This window comes from Hyla sarda, chromosome 3, assembly GCF_029499605.1.
Source record: "Hyla sarda isolate aHylSar1 chromosome 3, aHylSar1.hap1, whole genome shotgun sequence".
NCBI classification, from domain to species: Eukaryota; Metazoa; Chordata; class Amphibia; order Anura; family Hylidae; genus Hyla; species Hyla sarda.
In genome coordinates, this window is record NC_079191.1 from 199,228,936 (window position 1) to 199,255,285 (window position 26,350).

A 26,350-nucleotide genomic window follows, 5' to 3' on the forward strand; every position below is an offset into this window, starting at 1 on the left:
ACTTATCAGCTGCTACATACTACAGAGGAATTTATTTTCTTTTTGAATTTCCTTTCTGTCTGACCACAGTGCTCTCTGCTGACACCTCTGTCCATATCATGAACTGTCCAGAGCAGGATAGGTTTGCTATGGGGATTTGCTCCTAGTCTGGACAGTTCCTTACATGGACAGAGGAGTCAGCAGAGAGCACTGTAGTCGAACTGAAAAGAAATTCAAAAAGGAAAGAACTTACTATGTAGTATACAGCAGCTGATAAATACTGGAAGGATTAAGATTTTTAACTAGAAGTAATTTACAAATCTGTTTAACTTTCTGGCACCAGTTGATTTAAAAATAATTATTTTCCACTGGAGTACCCCTTTAAACAGATTGTGACCCATTCATTATGGAAATTATTAAATAATTAGCACCCAGGTCAGGATATGGGTGCAATTACCCCATTTGTACAATTTCAACCAGGTCCTACACATTTCAACAAATCATTTTCATATTAAAGGGGTATTCCAGGCAAAAACTTTTTTTTTATATATCAACTGGCTCCGGAAAGTTAAACAGATTTGTAAATTACTTCTATAAAAAAAAATCTTAATCCTTCCAATAGTTATTAGCTTCTGAAGTTGAGTTGCTGTTTTCTGTCTAACTGCTTTCTGATGACTCACGTCCCGGGAGCTGTCCAGCTCCTATGGGGATATTCTCCCATCATGCAAGGGATATTCTCCCATCATGCACAGCTCCCGTGACGTGACATCGTCATTGAGCAGTTAGACAGAAAACTTCAGAAGCTAATAACTATTGGAAGGATTAAGATTTTTTAATAGAAGTAATTTACAAATCTGTTTAACTTTCCGGAGCCAGTTGATATATAAAAAAAAGTTTTTGGCCTGGAATAACCCTTTAACTATTGTTCTCATATTAACTATTGCTGAAATATTATCTGAATAGGGACCTATTCACATGACAAAGCTATGTGCAAAGAGTCTGGAAGGTACAGCATGGCCGTCACACATTCTCCACATACTACTGCACAGACAGATATTCTCCCTAAGAATCACTTCTTCTGAAGGAGAATACCTTTGTATGTACAGAAAAAGATAGAGCGAGCCACCATTTTGTTATGTTTGCTTTGTACAAAAAAAAAAACTCTATGCACTGTAAAAATATGGGAGGCATACAGAGTTACAGTACAGTAAACTTTTTTTTGGGTGTTGTATTATGGCTCAATACAATTTTGAGGGTAAACATTGCTTTAATGTGGTCACAAGCAAACGACCTTACAACTGTAGGTTAAAGTGATTGTCTCACCATTAGAAGGTTTAATCAAGGTCAAATTTTAATCCTGTAAAAGATTCAAAATAAATCAATTAATGACTGAATGAATGAAAGATACATAATGCATACATTACTTGTTTCTTTATTTGCTTGTATATTTTATTTCGATTTTAGGGACCAAAGGGTGAAAAAGGCCCAATGGTATGTATTATATTTTTATAAAATATTAACTAATACATGGTTGGATTACTAACATCATTTTATTTTTTTAGCTTGCACATTATTTACCTATTGTGGTTAAGGTGCATTTTCCCCCCGCTCTCATGTTTAATCATTGCATGCAGTAGCTGTTTTATTGTGTAAGTAACTGCTATAGCACATTGATGGCAATGAAATTAGGGAACAATAGAGAAAACAAGATGTACTTCTCACATCCTTATTTTGGAGAATAGAATACAATATCTGGATTTTAAAGAAATCAACATAATTATATTAGAACATCATGCTACCACAATAAAGTAGAAATGTTTATAAGTGAATAACATTTCTGTTAAAGAAGGTTCAGCGAGTTAAAACAAGAAAAAAATGTAAGTACTTTAGTAGCAGTTTCTGTGTTGTTGTTCTTACACTTACAATATGGCATATCAAATATTCTAGAACATCCAGAAATACTATGGGGGAGATTTGTCAAAACCTATCCAGAGGAAAAGTTGTTGGGTTGCCCATAGAAACCAATCAGATCGCTTCTTTCATTTTTGAAAAGGCCTCTAAAAAATGAAAGAAGCAATCTGATTGGTTGCTATGGGCAACTCAACAACCCTTCTTCTGGACAGGTTTTGAAAAATCTCCCCCTATATATTTAAGAAGTCAGTGTAATAAAGATGATTTACAATAAATATTACTTAGCAGAGGACAATATTACTTAGCAGAGGGTTTACAGTATTGATTCCACCAATATAATTTCTAATATTCTTGACGTCTGGTCTACAATATTGACCCCTCCAATCTAGTTTCTAATATTCTGAACATCAACTATTTTACATATTTAAGTTTGGCAGTGCCCCTTTTGCTTAAATCCATAAAAAGAGAACATGATAGTCCGTCTTTTTGATATTTAGCATGATGTCTGACTTTTTATGTCTTTGATGGTTGCCACCCCATAATGTTAAGGAAGATATTCAGGATTTAAAAAGTAGAACACTGTGAGGTTGATGTGACTGTAGTAGGACACATTTACAGCACATACAAATTATACAGCGCAAATATTTGAAATGCAAATTTAGTTCCACTCCATTTTTATTTCAGTATCGTCTATTTATAGAAAATAAACTAGCACCAGACAAGCATTCAAAATATGTATATGTTACATATATAACTAAAGTGGATGGTCAGGAAAGCCATGAGTCAGCATATTTTCATATAAAGAAAGTGACCTTAACCAGCACAGATACAATATCCAAGAGACATAACAACTAACCTAACAACTGTTGCACTTAACCAATAGAAAGGGTGGCTGGTAGAATGTCAGCTGTGATAATGAATTGCAGTAGCTCACAATTAATGCACTGTTCACAACTACTGTATTTTAATGGAATCTGACAGCTGGGTCACCCATACACAAAGTTATAGTGCAGGTAACCTGGATTAAAACAATATTTCACTCACACCAATTGGTGGTGCCATTAGTAAGATACAGCCTCCATTGATAATATGCAAATTAGAGCAATCAAGGCAGGAGCCAGCATTCATGTCTCCATCCTCTCCTCTCCCCTATTTCCTCCCACCTCTTCAATATTCATTCAGGGTGAGAAAAACATTGTTTTACTCATGCTTGCACACACTGTAATCCAGAGTATGGGGTTTAGTGCAGATGAACAAACTGTCAGATTCTCAAAACATTAAAGGGGTTATCCAGGAATAGAAAAACAGAGATACTTTCTTTCAAAAACCGCTTCCCGTCTGTCTCCAGGTTGGGTGTGGTTCTGCTGCTCAGTTCCATTGAGGTGAATGGAGCCAAGTTATAAAACCACACTCAACCTGGAGACAGACGTGGAGCTGTTTTTGAAAGAAATTAGCTGTGTTTTCCTGTTCCTGAATAACCCCTTTAACCCCTTAAGGACCAAGCCCATTTTCACCTTAAGGACCAGGCCAATTTTATTTTTGCGTTTTCGTTTTTTCCTCATCGCCTTCTAAAATCCATAAGTCCTTTATCTTCCATCTATAAGGGCTTGGTTTTTTGCGTGACCAATTGTACTTTGTAATGAAACCTTTTATTTTACCATAAAATGTACGGCGAACCCTAAAAAAAAATTTTAGGGAGAAAATTTAAATGAAAACCACAATTTTGCGCATTTTGGAGGGTTTTGTTTTCACACTATACATTTTATGGTAAAAATTACATGTGTTCTTTATTCTGTGGGTCAATACAATTAAAATGATACCCATGGCTAGATACTTTTATATTTTTGTACCGCTTAAAAAAAATCGAAAACTTTTTGTACAAAATCAGTAATCTATAACTTTTTCATTTTTCCGTATATAGGGCGGTATGAGAGCTCATTTTTTGCGCCGTCATCTGTACTTTTTTTATCAATACCACATTTGCATATATAAAACTTTTAGATAATTTTTTATTAATTTTTTTTTTAAATAAAATGTGACAAAAAAAGCTGCATTTTTGGGCTTTTTGAATTTTTTACATTTACGACATTCACCGTACAGGATCGTGCGATCGCGGATGTCGGCCATTACTGGCGGGTCCCTGGCTGCTAGTAGCTCTACTCTAACTCGAAGGAAAAAAACTCTCTTGTGCTACCTATAGATAGCTATCCTGTATAACCGTGTCCAATTCAGTGAAGAGCCCTGAAACAATACAATGGATATGTGTAACCCCAGAAACACCCATTTTCCTGAGAGAATAGGATAAACTAAAAGAAGTAATATTCATCTTCAGCCTTAGGCTATATTCACATGGGCAATTGGTGGGCACTCTGCAGACAGTGGGTGCCAGCAGAACATGCTGGCGCTAGGACTGTTCGGACATTTGCCATCTCCATAGATGGAAAGGCACATATTCTGCAGAAAGAATAAACAAGACAAGAAACATCTGCCTTGGAAATTCCGCTATGTGCACAGTGCAGCAGAGTCCTATTGAAATCAATGGTACTGTAGTGGAATTTCCAAACAGAATATTTTCACAGAATTCTGCTTGGAAATTCCGCTGTGTGAACATAGCCTTACTTGGACTGTAACTATGCTTTATAGACCTTCTGCTTACATTATTCAGTGCACTACAGAAAACCTGTATTAATGATCTGCTCTATATCACTTTTATCCTAATGTCACTGGTTGAGGAATATAATACAAGGATTATAGAACATTAAAAACTAATACAACTAATAGCAATCATATGCATTGACTACAGCATGGCTGAAATGTGACTGAAAAAAAGGTGTAATTTTATAGTCAATGACCATGTGGTTTTGGTGGTGAGTTGGCGGTATAAGCATGAATAAACAGTGATTTGCGTGATTGCCATAGGCCGGCTAGGTTTGCACACAATTTTGACCCTATAGTGATATCTACATGAAGACTTACTTTTATAGTTCCAGATTTTCATTTCAGTAGATAATACTCAACAATCTACCTGTGACCATTAACATATTCTTGATTTCATAATAAACAGCTATAATACAAATCTTATATCAATATATGCCATAAATAACTTTGTTTGTTACTTCTAAAAAAGTATCTTTATAAAATAGGAAAAAATCCTCGCTTTTAGAATTGTTTGTATGCATTAGATTCGCTTCTCACGTTAGCCATCTGATGAAGTGTAAATCTTATCCAGCTTGCTTCAGAATACCAACCTGGAGGCACATGGTGTTCTTGCAAATTAAAATGAAAAATCTGAGCAATTGAACACACAGGCAAGCAAAGCATAAAAATAATTAAAAGAACACTTACAGTTTGATGATCTGTTATTTCAGTCTTATAGCCACTAGTAAGTTTATTTTTAGTGCAAGTATGTCTGCCGTTTTCAGCCTAGACTCCTTTCACTGTATTCTTTATACATACATAAAAAGAAGATACATGGAAGGTTTTGTGTGGTAACATTAAAAGAAAGGACTTGTAAAGTGATAACATGTATCACACAAAGTTCCGATCATCAAAACATCGCTCCACAAGGTCATAGTATTTCTTTGTCAATCCCCTCTATGAATTCTGCCTTCAAGAATTTGTAAATGCTATGGACTATTGTCAAGCACATCATGTAAGATATATATATATTATATCTTAATGTAAAGCAGTGCACAACCTGTATAGCAGTGTTTAACCCCTAAAGGATGCCATCTGTTTTTTACCTCAAAGGGGTACTCCTGCGTTTAACATCTTATCCCCTATCAAAAGGATAGGAGATAAGATGTTAGATCGCAAAGATCCCGCCGCTGGGGACCCCGGCAATCTCGCCTGCAGCACCCCTGTTTTTCAGCCGCATAGAGCGAGGATCGGTCTGTGGCTGATGATGGGCAGTGCAGGGGATGGAGTATCGTAACATCACGGCTCCGCCCCTTGTGATGTCATGCACAGTCCCCTCAATGCTAGTCTATAGGAGGGGGATTTGTAAATTACTTCTATTTAAAAATCTTAATCAAATATTAGCTGCTGTATTCTACAGAGGAAGTTGTATTTTTTTTCTGGAGTTCTTTTCAGTCTGAACACAGTGCTCTCTGCTGACAGCTCTGTCTGTATAAGGAACAGTACCGGGCAGGAGAGGTTTGCTTTGGGGATTTGCTTGTACTCTGGACAGTTCCTGACATGGACAGAGGTGTCAGCAGAGAGCACTGAGGTCAGACTGGAAAAAATTCCAGAAAGAAAAGAACTTCCTGTGGAGCATACAGCAGCTGATAAGTACTTCTGTATAAATCTGTTTAACTTTCTGGCACCATTTGGCTTTAAAACATTTTTTCCCACCTGCGTACATATTTTTTTTTTTTGTCGTGACATATTGCATTTTAAGCTAGTATTACATTTTTCTTGATACTGGGGCCCAGAGTGACATAGGTGCCCTGTGTGTCATACTGCTGCTCAGCCAATTACTGACAGAGCTGGACACCACTATGGCCAGTGATTGGCTGAGAAGCAGTGTGACAATCTGGGCCACTATGTCACTCTGGGCCCAAGCATTACAATGTAGCTCAAGAATAGGATTGCTGTGGCAGAGAATGGAGCAGGACGCTGGAAGGACAGCTGTAATACACACACACACATATATAAATGTGTATATATATATATATATATATATATATATAAAATGAAGAGTTGATGTGGAGAAAAGGGACAGCAAAGGGTGTAAGGGTAGCAAGAGAGGGAAAAGAATCTAAAAGGTTAACAGGGGGAAAAGAGTGAGGGGACAGCAGCTTAAGGTGCAACAGGGGGAAAAGAGAGAGGGGGGCAGAACCTGAAGGGTTAACCTATGAGGCGGAGTTTACAGACCTTGGCTGTCCTCTTTGCACCAGAACACTGCAGGGAGGATGAAGCACGGAGCTTCTGGAAGGTGTCAGGAAAGAAACCTTCTTGTGACAGGAGGCGGCACTCACTGATGATGCTAGCACCAGCTTCCAGACTGCACTCCAAGCCGCGATGGTACAGGGATGCTTCACATGCTGCAGACAAGCAGCATTTATTGGTTGCTAGGCTATACCCCTTAATGACCGATGACACACCCTCTAACTACTGAGGCCACACCACCTAACTACCAACGAATTGATGATGAAAATCGCTGACAATTTTCATTATCGATTTTAATCAATAACATTGATTAATTGTTGGAGCCCTTAACAGTAAGCCAGATGCCAAACAACTGATGACAACTGATGCACATTGTCATCAGTTGTGGCATCAGTTGCGTCAAGATCTAGGCTGAGTTTACCTATTCCGGATGCTGGATGTATGTGAACCCAGCCTAACAGAGGAGCAAAAAAAAAAAAAAGGCCTCCTGGCACAGCTAAACAGTAAGCAATACAGACATAAGCTTTGGAAATTCATTATACAGGTATATTATAGTATGTCTAACTTCTAAGAATGCTGCTACCTCCTGTAAATGGTATGTACAGTGGTCCCTCAAGTTACAATATTAATTGGTTCCAGGACGACCATTGTTATGTTGTGTCAATAACTCTATGGAAACCTGGTAATTGGTTCTGTAGCTACCAAAATGTCATCCAAAAATAGGAAAAAGTGAGGATTAAACCAAAATAAGTAGATAACTAATGTAGATAAAGCAAGTCCTTACATATAAAAGTAAGAAAGAGCTGATGGAAGCTATAAATCACTGTCTATACAGAGGATGGGAGCTTCTTCAGGGTCCTGTACAGTTCACGCAATGTCCTAAAAACGTAGAATGGAGCCACCCTCACCTGGTGTCCAAAGGAGCAGTTAACCCTGGCACAAGTAAAGAGTAATACATAACATATAATACCTCTCTGTAGTGTAAGGAAGTGCTACCAGACAGTGCATACGCTTCAGTAATACAGGTGTTTTACCAGTGAATGCCCATTCTGATTGATCAGTTCTTCCAGCCATTGACATATTTCACAGATCTGGACTGTCCATAGCATTGTATGTTGAGTCTGGTTTCAAGTTACAATGGTAATTGTTGATGTTGAGGCCATTGTAAGTTGAGGGATCACTGTATAATGTTTTTTGCCTATTCAAAGTATATTGCATGTGAAACACTAGTAACTGTTCAGATATTTCCTCCAACCAGAATGATCAACCTCGACGTGCAGCTAGAACGAGGTTTTATCAGCCTTTATTTTATTACAGCTGTGGCTCTACATTTCTCAGCCACCTGAAATAAATTAGGTGTTAAACAGAATTCACACCTCCTTTATTTTCTTCCAAAAAATTAACCTAATTGCATGTTTATATTGACTGAAAATTCTTCCCATTTTCCTTACAAACAGGAGTCTTGTAGACTTGATTTAACTTTACTATATTTCCATGAGAAAATAAATAGGAAAAATTAGCCCTTAACGATTGCTTTGCTTAGCGAGAGATAAAAATGAATTCACGCTTCATAGCCTTTTCTATATTCCCTGTCTGGAGGTGCATGTGTTCACATCATAATTCAAGCAACTTTGATGCCCTCTTATCCTACGCTTTGGGTAATGTAGTATTTTAACACTGCATTATTACAGTGTTTTATTATACCTATTTGTCTAGAAGAAAAGTGAATCCTTTACATGTTTTGTACCTTTTATTGGGCCAATGTGAAAATTATTCATTGGTGTTGTTGCTTGGCTCTATAAATTTGGGAGCTTCAGATGCTGTATCAGAAAATAAGACTTTCACAGCAATTATATTTCGCTTCAGATAACCTTTCTTAAAACTTTATTGTGAAATAAACACGTAGGAGGATAATTAAAACCATCACTCAGCATCTCTAACAACAACCTAAAAGAACAGACTATGGATGCTTAAATTACATAGGGTGACACAAAAGTGGCAGATTTATTATCTCTCTTGTACATGTAAAATTACCTCTGTTTGCTTAGTTTAATGTCACACAGGTTACACTGTAAAGGTCTTTATTTTTCTAGGGCGAGCCTGGGCCGATGGGACTGCCAGGACTTGAAGGTCTCCCAGGGGAGAAGGTATGAGAATCTCTTCCTTTTTCTAGCGTATCATTGTCTTGCATGTTTCTTACAGTTTTTCAGTAAAAATGACACATTCCTTTATTGCTTCAGAAAACTGCTAGTGGCTGCTGTTCCTATTTGTGTAGTCTTTGATTCAGCCAGACTGTAGTTTATTTCATCAACACCTAAAAAAGAAATTCTTAGCTCAGAATTAAAGTGTGAAAGAACAGTACCTGGTTTCCATAGTTCGGTAATCATATTATATCCTCATATGGCCTATGCATGTAAATTAAGTGCAAGCCTTCATACAGACAGAGGGATTTGGGTATGTCTAATATATATATATATATATATATATATATATATAAATATTTAAATATATATATATATATATATATAAGTATATATATATATATATATATATATATATATATCTATATATACATATATATATATATATATTTATATCACAAATACTCCTTTATATGGCTGATAGTATAATCATATATAATTGTCAGTTTTAACTTTCTAAGCAATACCTAACAAACATATACAATTATGGTACATAGCCAACAAAATGTAACGATGATTTCACAAATGTTTGCTGCAAAAAGTGGTCGAAATACTATAAGGCCATTAAGCAATGAATGAAAAAGAGTTTGGATGTGTTGGGTGTCCCCTGAGGATTGGAAGATAGTACAGGCTGTTTGCTGTGGAGAAAAATGGCTCAATTAGACTCAAAATGTAGGCATGTATGGTCAAATCTGCACAAAGTTTTTATGTGTGGCAGTGATGGAAAAATGTATATTCAGCATCTTATCCCCAACACATACTTGCTTGCTAGATAGCAGACACAATGAAATAGAAAGGTAGACTTAGGCTACTTCTACATCCAAAGTTACACACTTGGGTCCAGCAGTATTTGGACAGTGACACAATTTTTATAATTTATCCTTTGTACTGCACCATCATGGAGAGGAAAGTGTAGACTTTTAGCTTTAAGTCAAGGGGTTTAGAAGAAATAATTTATTAAAGGGGTACTCCAACTACTCTAAATCTTTTTTCCTATGAGCTGGATCGGGGATAAATGTCCGTCTGCAAGGGTGTCTGATGTCTGGGACCCCCAATGATCTGTGCATGGAGCACATGTCAGCAACTGCTCCATGCTATTTTTATAGGGCTGCCCGAGATACCTGGTACTGCACTCATGTATCTAAGCACTCATGTGCCAACAAGCTGCTCCATGCACAGTGAGAGCCAGGCCGATTCTGGAAATTGTGGGGGTCCCAGAGATCAGATCTGCCACGATCATACATTTAGGGGAAATGTTTAAAAACAGTGTACCCCTTTAACCATTTCTATCCTGATATCCAGGTATCAAAAAAATTATATATTAAAAGGATTTCTCCCTGGGGATAGCTCTGAGATCGTCCATGACACTGACACAGGACATATTTCCAGTTCAATCAGCAGGCAAACAACAGTATTTTATGCAAGTCCGGCCCCTCACCAGCTTTATTAGACAGGTTGCAGGATAAATAAAAACATAAGACAGGAACAAACAAAATCCTAGACCATCTAGTCACTAACTAAACAATCTAGCGTGCCCTGACTTCTACTCACTGTTCACACACAGAATTTGCAACCTCTTGTTGTGTGTCTCGTCCACACTTGGGGCCACTCACAGCTCGGGCTGTGTGTTCCTCACCAGGACCCCAGCCTCCCCCTCACAGTCACCTTGCTGTCTTCTGGGGAGAGCATCAACTATTCTGTCTGACTTCCTTTTAACCCCTTAAGGACCATGGGCATATGGGTACGCCCTGGGTCCCTGGTAGTTAAGGACCCAGGGTGTACCTGTACGTCCTTGGGAATTCCCATCCCCACCGTGCGCCGGGCAGGGACCGGACTGGGATGGCTGCTGAAAACATTCAGCAGGCATCCCGTGCAAATGACCCCCCATATCGGCAATCGCCGCAGTTGCCGGTGAATTCACACCGGCAATCTGCGGCGATTCGGGTAATACGGGTCACGTGTGACCCTGTGACCCGGAGATACATGGTGATCGGGGGTGTAGAATACACCCCCAATCACCTCCTGTATCTATGGGGAGGTGGCGATTTTGTCAGCCCCCCAGGAGCGCTGCTATTGGCCGGACGATCAATAGCAGTCGGCAGGGGAGGGGTTAATGTCCCCTTCTCGCAGCTCTGCCAGCTTACTGAGTTCAGTCAGTGGGCAGATCTGCGAGAAGGAGCCAGGGACCCCCCCCTCTGCAGAGATCTGTGCCCCTCAGGTCGGAAGAAGTGACCATTTAGTCAGGGTGAGTTTGTCTGTAAGGGAAAGGTAGGAGGTAAAAAAAAAAGAAAAAGTAAAAAAAAACATTTCCCCCCGACCCCCTATTAGGTTCCCAAGAGTCCGCCGCAGTTTTTTTCAGCATGACCCGGGATCTGTTAGGGGTTCAGGGTGCTGCATTTGGTCCCCCCCCCCCCCCCTTTTTTTTTTTGTCTGCAGCACTTTTTCCTTCATCTTCTATAAATAAAAGTTACACCAAGCACACACCCTTAACCCCCCCCCCCCACACACACACAACCTCCCCCCCCCCCGCCACAGTAGAAAAAAGCGATGGCTCGCCGAGTCATTTTTTGCGGCGGAGGCATAGGTTTTACTTGCCTCCGACTTTGAATCTGCCAGTGAGGATAGGGAAGATCTTATATTCCTGTGTTCTTCCTCATCCTCCTCATCATTTAGTACTGATGATGAGTCCCCTGTATGGCAGCGGAGATGACGCCACCCCCCCCCACCCCCCCATGAAAGTGACCCAGTGGCTGGCACTAGTAAGAGTGTCCATGCCGCTCGTACTAGGAGTACGACCCCCCAGATAAGTGTACTGCAGCCCCCTTCCGGTGAACCTGTCAGGAGACCCCCAGAGGCTTGTCAGCCACGGATTCCTTAGTTTGTTTGCGACTCAGGAATCCGGATTGACACGGCTGGATTCACTGAAATTTACTATTCTAAGTTATTTTTTCAGTGACAGCTTTGTCAATCCAATGGTGGAGAAGACAAATCTGTACGTCCAGCAGTTCATCGCCCAGATTCTTTTTTGGCCAGGTCCAATGAATGGTACGCCATTGATGCAGCAGAAATAAGGACATTTTGGGGCCTCTTGCTGCATGTGGGCCTGGTCAAAAAGCCCAGTGTCAAACAGTACTGGAGCGGGGACATCCTTTACCAGACCCCACATTACAGGATGGTCATGACACGGAAGCGTTTCGAGGCCATTCAGAAATGCATCCATTACACTGATAATGAAGCATGTCCTCCCCCCCCCCCCCCCCCCCCCCGAAGTGATCCCGCCTATGACTGGCTTTACAAAGTGAGGCCGGTCATAGATCACTTTGGGGCCATATTTTTGGAGGCCTACGTACCGCTCAGGGAGCTCTCGGTAGATGAGTCTCTTATCATTTTTTAGGGGAGACTCATCTCCCACCAGTATATTCCCTCGAAGGGGGCATGGTATGGCGTGAAGCTCTACAAACTTTGTGATAGAACCTCCGGGTACACTTACAACTTTAGAGTATATGAGGGACGGGATTCCCGTATTGAACGCCCAGACTGTCCCCCCTCTCTGGGTGGTAGCGGGAAACTCATTTGGGACCTTGTGCACCCATTGCTGGATAAGGGTTACCACGTGTACGTGGACAACTTTTATACCTGCATCCCTGTGTTCACATCCCTTGCTGCCAGATCCATGTCCTCTTGTGGGACTGTGTGGAAGAACCAGAGAGGCCTCCCTCTAAATTTTGTTCAGACACCTATGCCCAAGGGTGAGTCCCGTGCCCTTACCCATGAATACCTGTTGCTGGTCAGGTATAAGGATAAGAGGGATGTCCTTATGCTGACCACAATTCATGGTAACGGTAGCTCACCTATCCCTGTGCGAGGTACCACAACAACGGTCCTCAAGTCTGATTGTATTCTGGACTACAATCAGCATATGGGGGGAGTTGACCTCTCTGATCAAGTCCTCAAGCTATACATCGCCATGCGGAAAACACGGGTATGGTACAAAAAAGTTGCTGTCTTCTTGATACAGGTTGCCATGAACAACTCTTTTGTACTGTCCCAGCACACTGGCAACACAGGGACATTCCTCCAGTTCCAAGAAGAATTCCTAAAGGTCCTGATCTTTGCTGACAGGGAAAGAGCAGGTCGGAGCTCCCAAGGAACTGGAAATATAGGTGCCAGGATTGTCCCAGGCCAGCACTTTCCAGGTGAAGTCCCCCACACTGGAAAGAAGGGACAATCCCAGAAAAAATGCAGAGTGTGTCACAAGAGGGGGGTACGGAAGGATACCACCACTCAATGTGACACTTGCCCCGATCATCCGGGCCTCGGCATTAAGGATTGCTTCAGGGAGTATCACACTTCCATGCAGTACTAAATTTTCCCTTTTCATTTTAATTTCCCATAATTTGAACCCAAAGTACCAAGTCCAGAGTAAATTTCAAGTTTTAACCCCATAAACCACTAAATTGCCCAAAAAAAAACGTTTCATCCAAAAAAAAAAAAAATGATAAGACCTATGGGGGTATTTTTTCCAAAAATGGGTCATGAGTCACTGAGTCACTATCATCGGGGACTTTTTTATGTTGCCTCAGATATGCAGCCCTCTCTTTCCACCTGAGCCGGGTGCGCATTTGTGGCAACAGGTTAAGGACGGCCACACACATCACATTCCCAGAATGATGATTCAGAGCATAGGGTTTGGGGTGGGCATATTTTTGTAGTTTTGGCTATGCTCTGGGTCATCATTCTGGGAACATAACTTATTTTATTATTTTATGTCCCACTGTCCCATGTAATGCTCCTTGAAGAAGGTCCTGCTGTTCTGGCTCCATAGGCAGCTATGTAAAAGCTCAAGGACCCTGACTGCGTGCCTGCTCCTCCGAGACCTGGTATGCACCTGCAGAGCTGTTTATGCCCAGATATGAGGTATGTCCTTACTCCAAAAAAATGTACTTACAAATTTACAGTGACATTTTCTCCTGTTACCACTTGTGAAAATGAAAAATTTGGGGTAACCCCAGCATTTAAATATTTTTTTTTCCTTTTCACATCCCAATTTAATGAACATTTATCAAACACCTGTGGGGTGTTAAGGCTCACTATACCCCCTATTACGTGCCTTGAGAGGTGTACTTTCCAAAATACTAGGCCATGTGGGGGATTTTTTTCTGTTCTGGCACCATAGGGGTTTCCTAAATGTGACATGCCCCCCCCCCCCCCCCCATTTCAGCAAAATTTGCAAATGTGACTCCTTCTCTTCTGAGCATTGTAGTGTACCCGCAGTGCACTTGATGTCCACACATGGGGTATTTCCATACTCAGGAGAGATGGGATTACAAATTTTGGGGGCATTTTAACCTATTACCCCATGTAAAAAAAAATTAATTGGGGACAAAACCAGCATTTTAGTGGAAAAAAAAATAATTTACACATCCAACTTTAACAAAAAGTTGTGAAACATCTGTGGGGTGTTAAGGCTCACTTTACCCCTTGTTACATTCCTTGAGGGGTGTAGTTTCCAAAATAGTAGGCCATGTGGGGGATTTTTTGCTGTTCTGGCACCATAGGGGCTTCCTAAATGCAACATGCCCCCAAAGAATCATTTCAGCTAAATTTGCTTTCCAAAAGCTAAATGTGACTCCTTCTCTTCTGAGCATTGTAGTGCGCCCGCAGTGCCCTTGACGTCCACACATGGGGTATTTCCATACTCAGAAGAGATGGGGTTACAAATTTTACCCCTTGTAAAAATTAAAATTTTGGGGGAAAACTAGCATTTTAGTAAAAAAAAAATTATGCATCCAACTTTAACAAAAAGTCGTCAAATGCCTGTGGGGTGTTAAGGCTCACTGGACCCCTTGTTACATTCCTTGAGGGGTGTAGCTTTTTTTTGCTGTTCTGGCACCATAGGGGCTTCTTAAATGTGACATGCCCCCCAAAAACCATTTCAGAAAAACTCACTTTCCAAAATCCCACTGTTGCTCCTTTCCTTCTGAGCCTTGTAGTGCACCCACAGAGAACTTGACATACACATATGAGGTATTTCCCTACTCTAGAGAAATTGGGTTACAAATTTTAGACAGATTTCTCTTCTTTTACCCCTTGTAAAAATTCAAAAACTGGGTCTACAAGAACATGCGAGTGTAAAAAAATTAAGATTTTGAATTTTCTCCTTCACTTTGCTGCTATTCCTGTGAAACACCTAATGGGTTAACACACTTACTGAATGTCATTTTGAATATTTTGCAGGGTGCAGTTTTTATAATGGGGTCAATTGTAGGGTATTTCTAATATGAAGGCCCTTCAAATGCACTTCAGAACTGGTCCCTGAAAAATTTCATTTTTGAACTTCTCCACCTCAGCATTTTCACCATCCAGCTTCAGAGGACCTTTCATAGGGTTTCCCCTCAATCTCAGCTTCAGAGGACTTCTCATATGGCTTCTTCTCCTGGTCCTCAGACTCTACCGTTTCTTGAGTCCATTGCTCAGACTCTGCCACTTTTAGAGAAAGCATCTCAGTCTCCAGTAGCTTTAAATGTTTCTGCTGCTCATTCTTGAGCTTAGCAGAGTTCACCCTCTCACTTACCAGTAATTCTGTCAAGTGTTTGACAGTATCCTCCAGGGACAGCAGTTGTTCTCTCATCTGCTCATTGTCTTTATTCAGCTGTGCCATCTTGGGCACTTTCTGTTCGTAGACTTTTTGCTGAGCCTCTTGTTCAGAGAGCTGCGTTCCCAGTGAACCCAAGGTAGCTGCGTGAGACTTAAGATGCGTTTCATTCTGTGCCTCCAGGCTCTGTACCTTATGAGCCATTACTACTTTCTCCTTTTCCAGCTCTTCCAAGGCTACCAACCTAGCCTTGTGATCACTTTGTAGAGCCAGATATGCCTCACACAGGACATTCACTTCTTCATTCTTGAATGAGACCTGCTTGGCCAGACTCTCCAATTCTCTCTTCTCGCTGGTCACAGGATCCTGGGAGCGGGATAGTTCATCCTGCAGAGCTGCAAACTAATTTTTCTGCAGCTGAAGCTTTGCTTCCTGCTCTTTCAAGCCAACTTGTTCCAACTCTTCTCCTCCTTTAGGAGTTGTCATCCCCTTTACAAGGATCTTGGCCCCTTGGGCCTCAGGGTAGTCCCCGGACAGTCTCTCTGGACTGTTTCTCTGCTCTCCGGCAGACTTCTCTTTCACTTCACCACCGTCTGTCCGCTCACTCGCAGAAACGTCAAGAGCTCCTGGGTCTGCAACAACAACATCTGGTCCAGTGGTTCAACCTTCCTGGTCATGATCCATCTCTGGTCCAGACATCACATCTCCTTTACTCAGGACTCTTTCTATGACAGTAAGCACAGTACCCAGGCTAAAATCCGTTTAGGCGATATGCCCCTTTCTGAGAGACAGGCACAGCTACTGCAGAACACCAAACTCCTGAGCTGGATACACAATAGCACTCCAAACTGGAACCTCACGAATAGCTGCTAGCGGACGAACAGGAAAAGCTCCCCAAGCGGCTTACACTCCTGGCAGTCAGTCCCCCTCAGCATACAGTGAATCCCCCCAAGAACGAGATAAGGCTCCGTGTTGAAGGTCAAGCAGTGGTCTCTCTTTCATGGGGCTACCTGCCCGGTATTTATGCTCGTCTCCACCAGGTGGACACTCCCCTAGGGGACCTGAAAGAAGACTTAACACCTAGTGGACAGTAGCCAATCGCAGTGGCTTCAACATAAACCCTTCCCACTTTACAAATAAGGTGGACGCTCCCCTAGGGGACCTGAAGGAAGACTGTGGAACATAGTGGACAATGGTCAATCGCAGTGGCTTCAACATAAGCCCTTCACACTTTACCCATACCTCCCTCTCACCATGTGCCTCTGATAAATGAAATGGTGGCCACCCAGTAACTCCACATTATGTCCCCAGATGGTTCTAAATTGGGTCAGTAGCAGCATAATATAATACAACATGCCCAAATCAGTTATTTCAAAGTACAAATTTACCAGGGGCCATAGTCAGCAGGTTGGAGGCGGGCAACCAGGCTTCTCCAGTGAACAGTGGCGAGGTTGGTTCCGCCACAAGCTCCACATGTACTCTCTTCAGTACTTCTGTATTATCCACAGACATCTCTGTAGCTTCTTTTCTGGTCACCTCTTCCAGATTACCGTGCAATTCTAGCCCCACCTTGGGCTTATCTTCAGCTGGCAGATGGAACCCGTATTTCTGTACCTGATGCGTTTCTGGTTTTACTGAAGATTCTGTTTCAGACAGAGCCACACTTGTCACTTGAGTCTCTGGATCCTCTTGGACTTGACTCGCAGTCTGTTCTTCAGCTCTCCCAACAGTCTGGCAGACCCCTATCTGACATATATCTAGTGACTGCTGACATTCCATATCCTCAGCCTCTGCTGAGTAACTCTCAACTAGTGTGTGGTGCAAGTCAAGTGTTGCGAGCCTATCACGTGTACCTGCTCTAGTTATCTGACAGTCTTCCCATAACTGCTGAAAAAAGGGAAAATCCGTCCCAAGTACTACATCATACTCCAAGGAGGGCTCTATTGCAACCTTGTGACTCACAGTACCATAGGGTGTAGAAACACAGACATTAACAGTTTTATAACTCCAAATAACTGCTTGTATAGACACTATGACAGGGTCCGGCTTCACCAGACTTATTATACCCCTAGGCTCTAGCAAAGAAGTCACCTTTTTAACACCTACTACTAGCTCACACAGGTTTTCTTTTGTCCTGTCAGAGTTGGCAGCAGTACACATTACTTCAATAAACATAGGCATGGGTTTTCCCAAAATTAATTATCACATTGCAAGGTTCAAAATTTACAAGACAGTTCACACAGTCAAGTAGTGACACACCACCCATCATTAGCTCAGAAACCCTTGTGTGCGGTTTCTCTGGCACACTCTCCCCCTCCCACAACTGCCAAAAACATTTGAAGACTCTGCCTAGTATAAACTCCACATTAGGCTCTGCACACATCTCCAGCTTATGGCTTACTGTCCCATAACATGTTTCAAAGTCAATTAGAACAGTCTTACCCGATTCTGGTTGAATCTTCACAAACGGTATTATGTCCGGCATGAGTCTGGATACAGCCTGACGACAGTCCAGTTCCACGTACAGCGGGATACCACCTACCATCAACTCACATCCATCTTTTCTGGCCTCCTGACCACCAGTTGCTGTCCACGTTTCGACGTTGACCCATCTTTGCCAAACAAACAGCACGGCTTACTGCTGTTGTGCTAAGCAGGTGGACTGTCCACCTGTCTCTTTAGCAGAGAGAGTGCTCACTCGCTTGATGTGATCCGATGCTCCTAGCAACATTTTCACCACAAGCTCAGTCCTGCTCTTGTACTCCACAGCTGCGCTTGTCCCACTTGCAATATGCATGGGTGGTTGCTCCTGGCAACAACTTCACTGCAATTCGACCGTTGATTGCTCTTAGCAACGTGCTGCCCGCATCCTCCACCAATTGTAAGGATTTCTCCCTGGGGATAGCTCTGGGATTTTCCTTGACACCGCCACAGGACACGTTTCCACTTCAATCAGCAGGCAAACAACAATACTTTATGCAAGTCCGGCCCCTCGCCAGCTTTATTAGAGAGGTTGCAGGATAAATAAAAACATAAGACAGGAACAAACAAAATCCTAGACCGTCTAGTCACTAACTATACAATCTAGCATGCCCTGACTATCAACCGGTGGGCTTTTCCCGGCCAAATAAACTTATGCCTCCTGCAACCTTCTACTCACTGTTCACACACAGCGTTTGCAACCTCTTGCTGTGTGTCTCGTCCACACTTGGGGCCACTCACAGCTCGGGCTGTGTGTTCCTCACCAGGAACCCAGCCTCACCTCACAGCCACCTTGCTGTCTTTTGGGGAGAGCACCAACTATTCTGTCTGACTTTCTTTTAACCCCTTAAGGACGCAGGACGTAAATGTACGTCCTGGTGAGGTGGTACTTAACGCACCAGGACGTACATTTACGTCCTAAGCATAACCGCGGGCATCGGAGCGATGCCCGTGTCATGCGCGGCTGATCCCGGCTGCTGATCGCAGCCAGGGACCTGCCGGCAATGGCCGACGCCCGCGATCTCGCGGGCGTCCGCCATTAACCCCTCAGGTGCCGGGATCAATACAGATCCCGGCATCTGCGGCAGTTCGCGATTAAAATGAACGATCGGATCGCCCGCAGCGCTGCTGCGGGGATCCAATCATTCATAACGCCGCACGGAGGTCCCCTATCCTTCCTCCGTGCGGCTCCCGGCGTCTCCTGCTCTGGTCTGTGATCGAGCAGACCAGAGCAGGAGATGACCGATAATACTGATCTGTTCTATGTCCTATACATAGAACAGATCAGTATTAGCAATCATGGTATTGCTATGAATAGTCCCCTATGGGGACTATTCAAGTGTAAAAAAAATGTAAAAAAATGTAAAAGTAAAAGTAAAAAAAAAGTGAAAAATCCCCTCCCCCAATAAAAAAGTAAAACGTCCGTTTTTTCCTATTTTACCCCCAAAAAGCGTAAAAAACATTTTTTATAGACATATTTGGTAGCGCCGCGTGCGTAAATGTCCAAACTATTAAAATAAAATGTTAATGATCCCGTACGGTGAACGGCGTGAACGAAAAAAAATTAAAAAAGTCCCAAATTCCTACTTTTTTAATACATTTTATTAAAAAAAAAATTATAAAAAATTTATTAAAAGTTTTTTATATGCAAATGTGGTATCAAAAAAAAGTACAGATCATGGCGCAAAAAATGAGCCCCCATACCGCCGCTTATACGGAAAAATAAAAAAGTTATAGGTCATCAAAATAAAGGGATTATAAACGTACTGTCACGATGCCGGCTGGCAGGTAGTGGATCCTCTGTGCCAGAGAGGGATTGGCGTGGACCGTGCTAGAGGATCGGTTCTAAGTCACTACTGGTTTTCACCAGAGCCCGCCGCAAAGCGGGATGGTCTTGCTGCGGCGGTAGTGACCAGGTCGTATCCCCTAGCAACGGCTCAACCTCTCTGGCTGCTGAAGATAGGCGCGGTACAAGGGAGTAGACAGAAGCAAGGTCGGACGTAGCAGAAGGTCGGGGCAGGCAGCAAGGATCGTAGTCAGGGGCAACGGCAGGAGGTCTGGAACACAGGCTAGGAACACACAAGGAAACGCTTTCACTGGCACTAAGGCAACAAGATCCGGCGAGGGAGTGAAGGGGAAGTGAGGTGATATAGGGAAGTGCACAGGTGTAAACACTAATTGGAACCACTGCGCCAATCAGCGGCGCAGTGGCCCTTTAAATCGCAAAGACCCGGCGCGCGCGCGCCCTAGGGAGCGGGGCCGCGCGCGCCGGGACAGAACTGACGGAGAGCGAGTCAGGTACGGGAGCCGGGGTGCGCATCGCGAGCGGGCGCTACCCGCATCGCGAATCGCATCCCGGCCAGAGGCGGTATCGCAGCGCCCCGGGTCCGTGGAACCGACCGGAGCGCTGCAGTGAGAGGAGTGTAGCGAGCGCTCCGGGGAGGAGCGGGGACCCGGAGCGCTCGGCGTAACAGTACCCCCCCCCTTGGGTCTCCCCCTCTTCTTGGAGCCTGAGAACCTGAGGACCAGACTTTTGTCCAGGATATTGTCCTCAGGTTCCCAGGACCTCTCTTCTGGACCACAACCCTCCCAATCCACTAAAAAGAAGGTTTTCCCTCTGACCTTTTTAGATGCTAAAATTTCTTTGACGGAGAAGATGTCCGAGGAGCCGGAGACAGGAGTGGGGGGAACAGATTTGGGAGAGAAACGGTTAATGATAAGTGGTTTAAGAAGAGAAACATGAAAGGCATTAGGAATACGAAGAGAAGGAGGAAGAAGAAGTTTGTAAGAGACAGGATTAATCTGGCGCAAAATCTTGAAAGGACCAAGATAGCGTGGTCCCAACTTATAGCTAGGGACACGGAAGCGGACATATTTGGCGGAGAGCCATACCTTGTCTCCAGGGGAAAAGATGGGAGGAGCTCTTCTTTTCTTATCCGCGAATCTCTTCATGCGTGAAGAAGCCTGTAAGAGAGAATTTTGGGTCTCTCTCCATATGATGGAAAGATCACGAGAAATTTCATCCACAGCGGGCAGACCAGAGGGCAAGGGGGTAGGGAGGGGGGGAAGAGGGTGACGGCCGTACACCACGAAAAACGGGGATTTGGAGGAAGATTCAGAGATTCTGAAATTATACGAGAATTCGGCCCAAGGTAGAAGATCTGCCCAGTCATCCTGGCGGGAGGAAACAAAATGTCGTAAATAGTCACCCAAGATCTGGTTAATTCTTTCTACTTGTCCATTGGATTGAGGATGGTATGCAGAAGAAAAATTTAATTTAATCTTGAGTTGTTTACAGAGAGCCCTCCAGAATTTAGACACAAATTGGACGCCTCTATCCGAGACGATCTGCGTAGGCAACCCGTGAAGACGAAAAATGTGTACAAAAAATTGTTTAGCCAACTGAGGCGCTGAAGGAAGACCAGGAAGAGGGATGAAATGTGCCATTTTGGAGAATCGATCAACGACCACCCAAATAACAGTGTTGCCATGGGATGGGGGTAAGTCAGTAATAAAATCCATACCAATCAGAGACCAAGGTTGTTCGGGAACAGGCAGAGGAAGAAGAAAACCAGCGGGCTTCTGGCGAGGAGTCTTATCCCGGGCACAGATAGTGCAGGCTCGCACAAAGTCCACCACATCAGTCTCTAGAGTCGGCCACCAATAGAAGCGAGAGATGAGTTGCACAGATTTCTTGATGCCCGCATGACCTGCGAGATGGGTCAGGTCTGGAGAGCACGGGAGCCGAAGAGAAGGCAGACTTGAGTCGTTTAAAGGCGTCTTCCGCTTGAGGAGGCCAAGACTTGGGATCGGCATTTTTTTTGGTTAAAGCCACAATAGGAGCCACAATGGTAGAAAAATGTGGAATAAATTGCCTGTAATAATTGGCGAACCCCAAAAAGCGTTGGATGGCACGGAGTCCGGAGGGGCGTGGCCAATCTAAGACGGCAGAGAGTTTATCTGGATCCATTTGTAGTCCCTGGCCAGAGACCAAGTATCCTAGAAAAGGAAGAGATTGGCATTCAAACAGACATTTCTCAATTTTAGCATAGAGTTGATTGTCACGAAGTCTCTGAAGAACCATACGGACATGCTGGCGGTGTTCTTCTAGATTGGCCGAAAAAATTAGGATATCATCAAGATATACAACAACACAGGAGTATAACAGATCACGAAAAATTTCATTAACAAAGTCTTGGAAGACAGCAGGGGCGTTGCACAGGCCAAAGGGCATGACCAGATACTCAAAGTGTCCATCTCTGGTGTTAAATGCTGTTTTCCACTCATCCCCCTCTCTGATGCGGATGAGGTTATAGGCGCCTCTTAAGTCCAATTTAGTAAAGATGTGGGCACCTTGGAGGCGATCAAAGAGTTCAGAGATGAGGGGTAAGGGGTAGCGGTTCTTAACCGTGATTTTATTAAGTCCGCGGTAGTCAATGCAAGGACGTAGAGAGCCATCTTTTTTGGACACAAAGAAAAATCCGGCTCCGGCAGGAGAGGAGGATTTACGGATAAAGCCCTTTTTTAGATTCTCCTGGACGTATTCAGACATGGCAAGAGTCTCTGGGGCAGAGAGAGGATAAATTCTGCCCCGGGGTGGAGTAGTGCCCGGGAGGAGGTCGATAGGACAATCATAAGGCCTGTGAGGAGGTAGAGTCTCCGCTTGTTTTTTGCAGAAAACATCCGCGAAGTCCATATAGGCCTTAGGGAGACCGGTTACTGGAGGAAGCACAGAGTTACGGCAAGGGTTACTGGGAACCGGTTTTAGACAGTCCTTGGAACAAGAGGGCCCCCAACTCTTGATCTCCCCAGTGGACCAATCCAGGGTTGGGGAATGAAGTTGAAGCCAGGGAAGTCCAAGGAGAATCTCCGAGGTGCAATTGGGGAGGACCAAAAGTTCAATCCTCTCGTGATGAGATCCGATGCTCATTAGAAGGGGCTCCGTGCGGAAACGTATGGAACAGTCCAATCTTTCATTGTTTATACAATTGATGTAAAGGGGTCTGGTGAGACTGGTCACTGGGATGTTGAACCTGTTGACGAGAGAGGCCAAAATAAAATTTCCTGCAGATCCAGAGTCCAAGAAGGCCACAGAAGAGAAGGAGAAGGCAGAGGCAGACATCCGCACAGGCACAGTAAGACGTGGAGAAGCAGAGTGGACATCAAGGATTGTCTCACCTTTGTGCGGAGTCAGGGTACGTCTTTCCAGGCGGGGAGGGCGGATAGGACAATCCCTCAGGAAGTGTTCGGTACTAGCACAGTACAGGCAGAGGTTCTCCATGCGGCGTCGTGTCCTCTCTTGAGATGTCAGGCGAGACCGGTCGACCTGCATAGCCTCCACGGCGGGAGGCACAGGAACAGATTGCAGGGAACCAGAGGAGAGAGGAGCCGAGGAGAAGAAACGCCTCGTGCGAACAGAGTCCATATCTTGGCGGAGCTCCTGACGCCTTTCGGAAAAACGCATATCAATGCGAGTGGCTAGGTGAATAAGTTCATGAAGATTAGCAGGCATTTCTCGTGCGGCCAGAACATCTTTAATGTTGCTGGATAGGCCTTTTTTAAAGGTCGCGCAGAGGGCCTCATTGTTCCAGGATAATTCTGAAGCAAGAGTACGGAATTGTACGGCATACTCGCCAACGGAAGAATTACCCTGGACCAGGTTCAACAGGGCAGTCTCAGCAGAAGAGGCTCGGGCAGGTTCCTCAAAGACACTTCGAATTTCCGAGAAGAAGGAGTGTACAGAGGCAGTGACGGGGTCATTGCGGTCCCAGAGCGGTGTGGCCCAAGCCAGGGCTTTTCCAGACAGCAGGCTGACTACGAAAGCCACCTTAGACCTTTCAGTGGGGAACTGGTCCGACATCATCTCCAAGTGTAATGAACATTGGGAAAGGAAGCCACGGCAAAACTTAGAGTCCCCATCAAATTTATCCGGCAAGGATAGTCGTAGTCCAGAAGCGGCCACTCGCTGCGGAGGAGGTACAGGAGCTGGCGGAGGAGATGGTTGCTGGAGCTGTGGTAGTAACTGTTGTAGCATAACAGTCAGTTGAGACAGCTGTTGGCCTTGTTGCGCAATCTGTTGTGACTGCTGGGCGACCACCGTGGTGAGGTCAGCGACAACTGGCAGAGGAACTTCAGCGGGATCCATGGCCGGATCTACTGTCACGATGCCGGCTGGCAGGTAGTGGATCCTCTGTGCCAGAGAGGGATTGGCGTGGACCGTGCTAGAGGATCGGTTCTAAGTCACTACTGGTTTTCACCAGAGCCCGCCGCAAAGCGGGATGGTCTTGCTGCGGCGGTAGTGACCAGGTCGTATCCCCTAGCAACGGCTCAACCTCTCTGGCTGCTGAAGATAGGCGCGGTACAAGGGAGTAGACAGAAGCAAGGTCGGACGTAGCAGAAGGTCGGGGCAGGCAGCAAGGATCGTAGTCAGGGGCAACGGCAGGAGGTCTGGAACACAGGCTAGGAACACACAAGGAAACGCTTTCACTGGCACTAAGGCAACAAGATCCGGCGAGGGAGTGAAGGGGAAGTGAGGTGATATAGGGAAGTGCACAGGTGTAAACACTAATTGGAACCACTGCGCCAATCAGCGGCGCAGTGGCCCTTTAAATCGCAAAGACCCGGCGCGCGCGCGCCCTAGGGAGCGGGGCCGCGCGCGCCGGGACAGAACTGACGGAGAGCGAGTCAGGTACGGGAGCCGGGGTGCGCATCGCGAGCGGGCGCTACCCGCATCGCGAATCGCATCCCGGCCAGAGGCGGTATCGCAGCGCCCCGGGTCCGTGGAACCGACCGGAGCGCTGCAGTGAGAGGAGTGTAGCGAGCGCTCCGGGGAGGAGCGGGGACCCGGAGCGCTCGGCGTAACACGTACTAATTTGGTTAAAAAGTTTGTGATTTTTTTTAAGCGCAACAATAATATAAAAGTATATAATAATGGGTATCATTTTAATCGTATTGACCCTCAGAATAAAGAACACACGTCATTTTTACCAGAAATTGTACGGCGTGAAAACAAAACCTTCCAAAATTAGCAAAATTGCGTTTTTCGTTTTAATTTCCCCACAAAAATAGTGTTTTTTGATTGCGCCATACATTTTATGATATAATGAGTGATGTCATTACAAAGAACAACTGGTCGCGCAAAAAAAAAGCCCTCATACTAGTCTGTGGATGAAAATATAAAATAGTTATGATTTTTAGAAGGCGAGGAGGAAAAAATGAAAACGTAAAAATTAAATTGTCTGAGTCCTTAAGGCCAAAATGGGCTGAGTCCTTAAGGGGTTAAACACACTTCCCCTTTCTGCTACCTCATTAATTAGGCCACAGGTGGAGGTTTCTCCAAGGTTAGCTAGGGAAATACACCCATCCCTTGCCCCCTTGCCACAGTGTCACAATACATATACATATATAACTCAGTGTGTGTGTATGTATGTATGTCCCAGCATCACTTCCAAACGGCTGAAGATATTAACATGAAACTTGGTACACATGCTACTTATATGTAAAAATAAACAGATGATAGGTAATTTAACCCTTGCTCACTGCCATTTGTGAGAGTCTGGGTTTTTATTTAAAGTCCCAAACAAGTCTATGGGAAATATGTTACTGCATGACTTCCAAACAGCTGGAGATATTTTGATAATACTTGGTCACATGTTACTTATATGTCCACTAAAAATATAGGTTAGTTAATTTAACCCTAACCTATCCTCATTTGTGAGGATCTGGGTTTTTGTTTAATGTCCAATGCAAATCTAAGGGAAATGTATGTTCCAGCAAAACTTCCGTACAGCTGGAGATTTTATCGATAATACTTGGTCACATGTTACTTATATGTCAAATAAAAATATATAATAGTTAAATTAACTGCTAACCTACCACCATATGTGAAGGATGAGGTTTTTGTTTCACGTCCCATGCAAGTATAAAGGATTTCTGGTACCTTACTCCACAAGCTCTACTCTGCTTCTCCTGGTGAATGTGTCAGTCCAGCTGGCAGGCCAGCATTGCATGCCCCATCTTGCAAATACTTGTCCAACCTTTAAGCCACACCCCTTTTATTTTCAGCTTACAATATCTTTACCACAACGCAGCCCTACCTGAGGACAGGATATGAGGATTAGTGAGGATTAGATATGGGGATGGCATATGAGGATGGGATATGAGGACGGGATATGAGGTCGGGATATGAGAACAGGATATGAGGATGGGATATGAGGACAAGATATGAGGTCAGGACATAAGGACGGGATATAAGGATGGGATATGAGGTTGGGATATGAGGACGGGATATAAG

General features: G+C 43.8%; 1 protein-coding gene across 6 annotated transcripts in view; it reads left to right on the forward strand.

Annotated features, from left to right (window-relative positions):
- COL19A1 (collagen type XIX alpha 1 chain) overlaps positions 1-26,350 on the forward strand; it is a 1,011,804-nt gene that overhangs the window by 828,614 nt on the left and 156,840 nt on the right. For all 6 annotated transcript variants that reach the window (XM_056565831.1, XM_056565835.1, XM_056565834.1 and 3 more), the window contains exons 41-42: positions 1,444-1,470; positions 8,874-8,927. In XM_056565831.1, the coding sequence (XP_056421806.1) occupies positions 1,444-1,470; positions 8,874-8,927 (81 nt within the window). The remainder of the gene's footprint in view (positions 1-1,443; positions 1,471-8,873; positions 8,928-26,350) is intronic.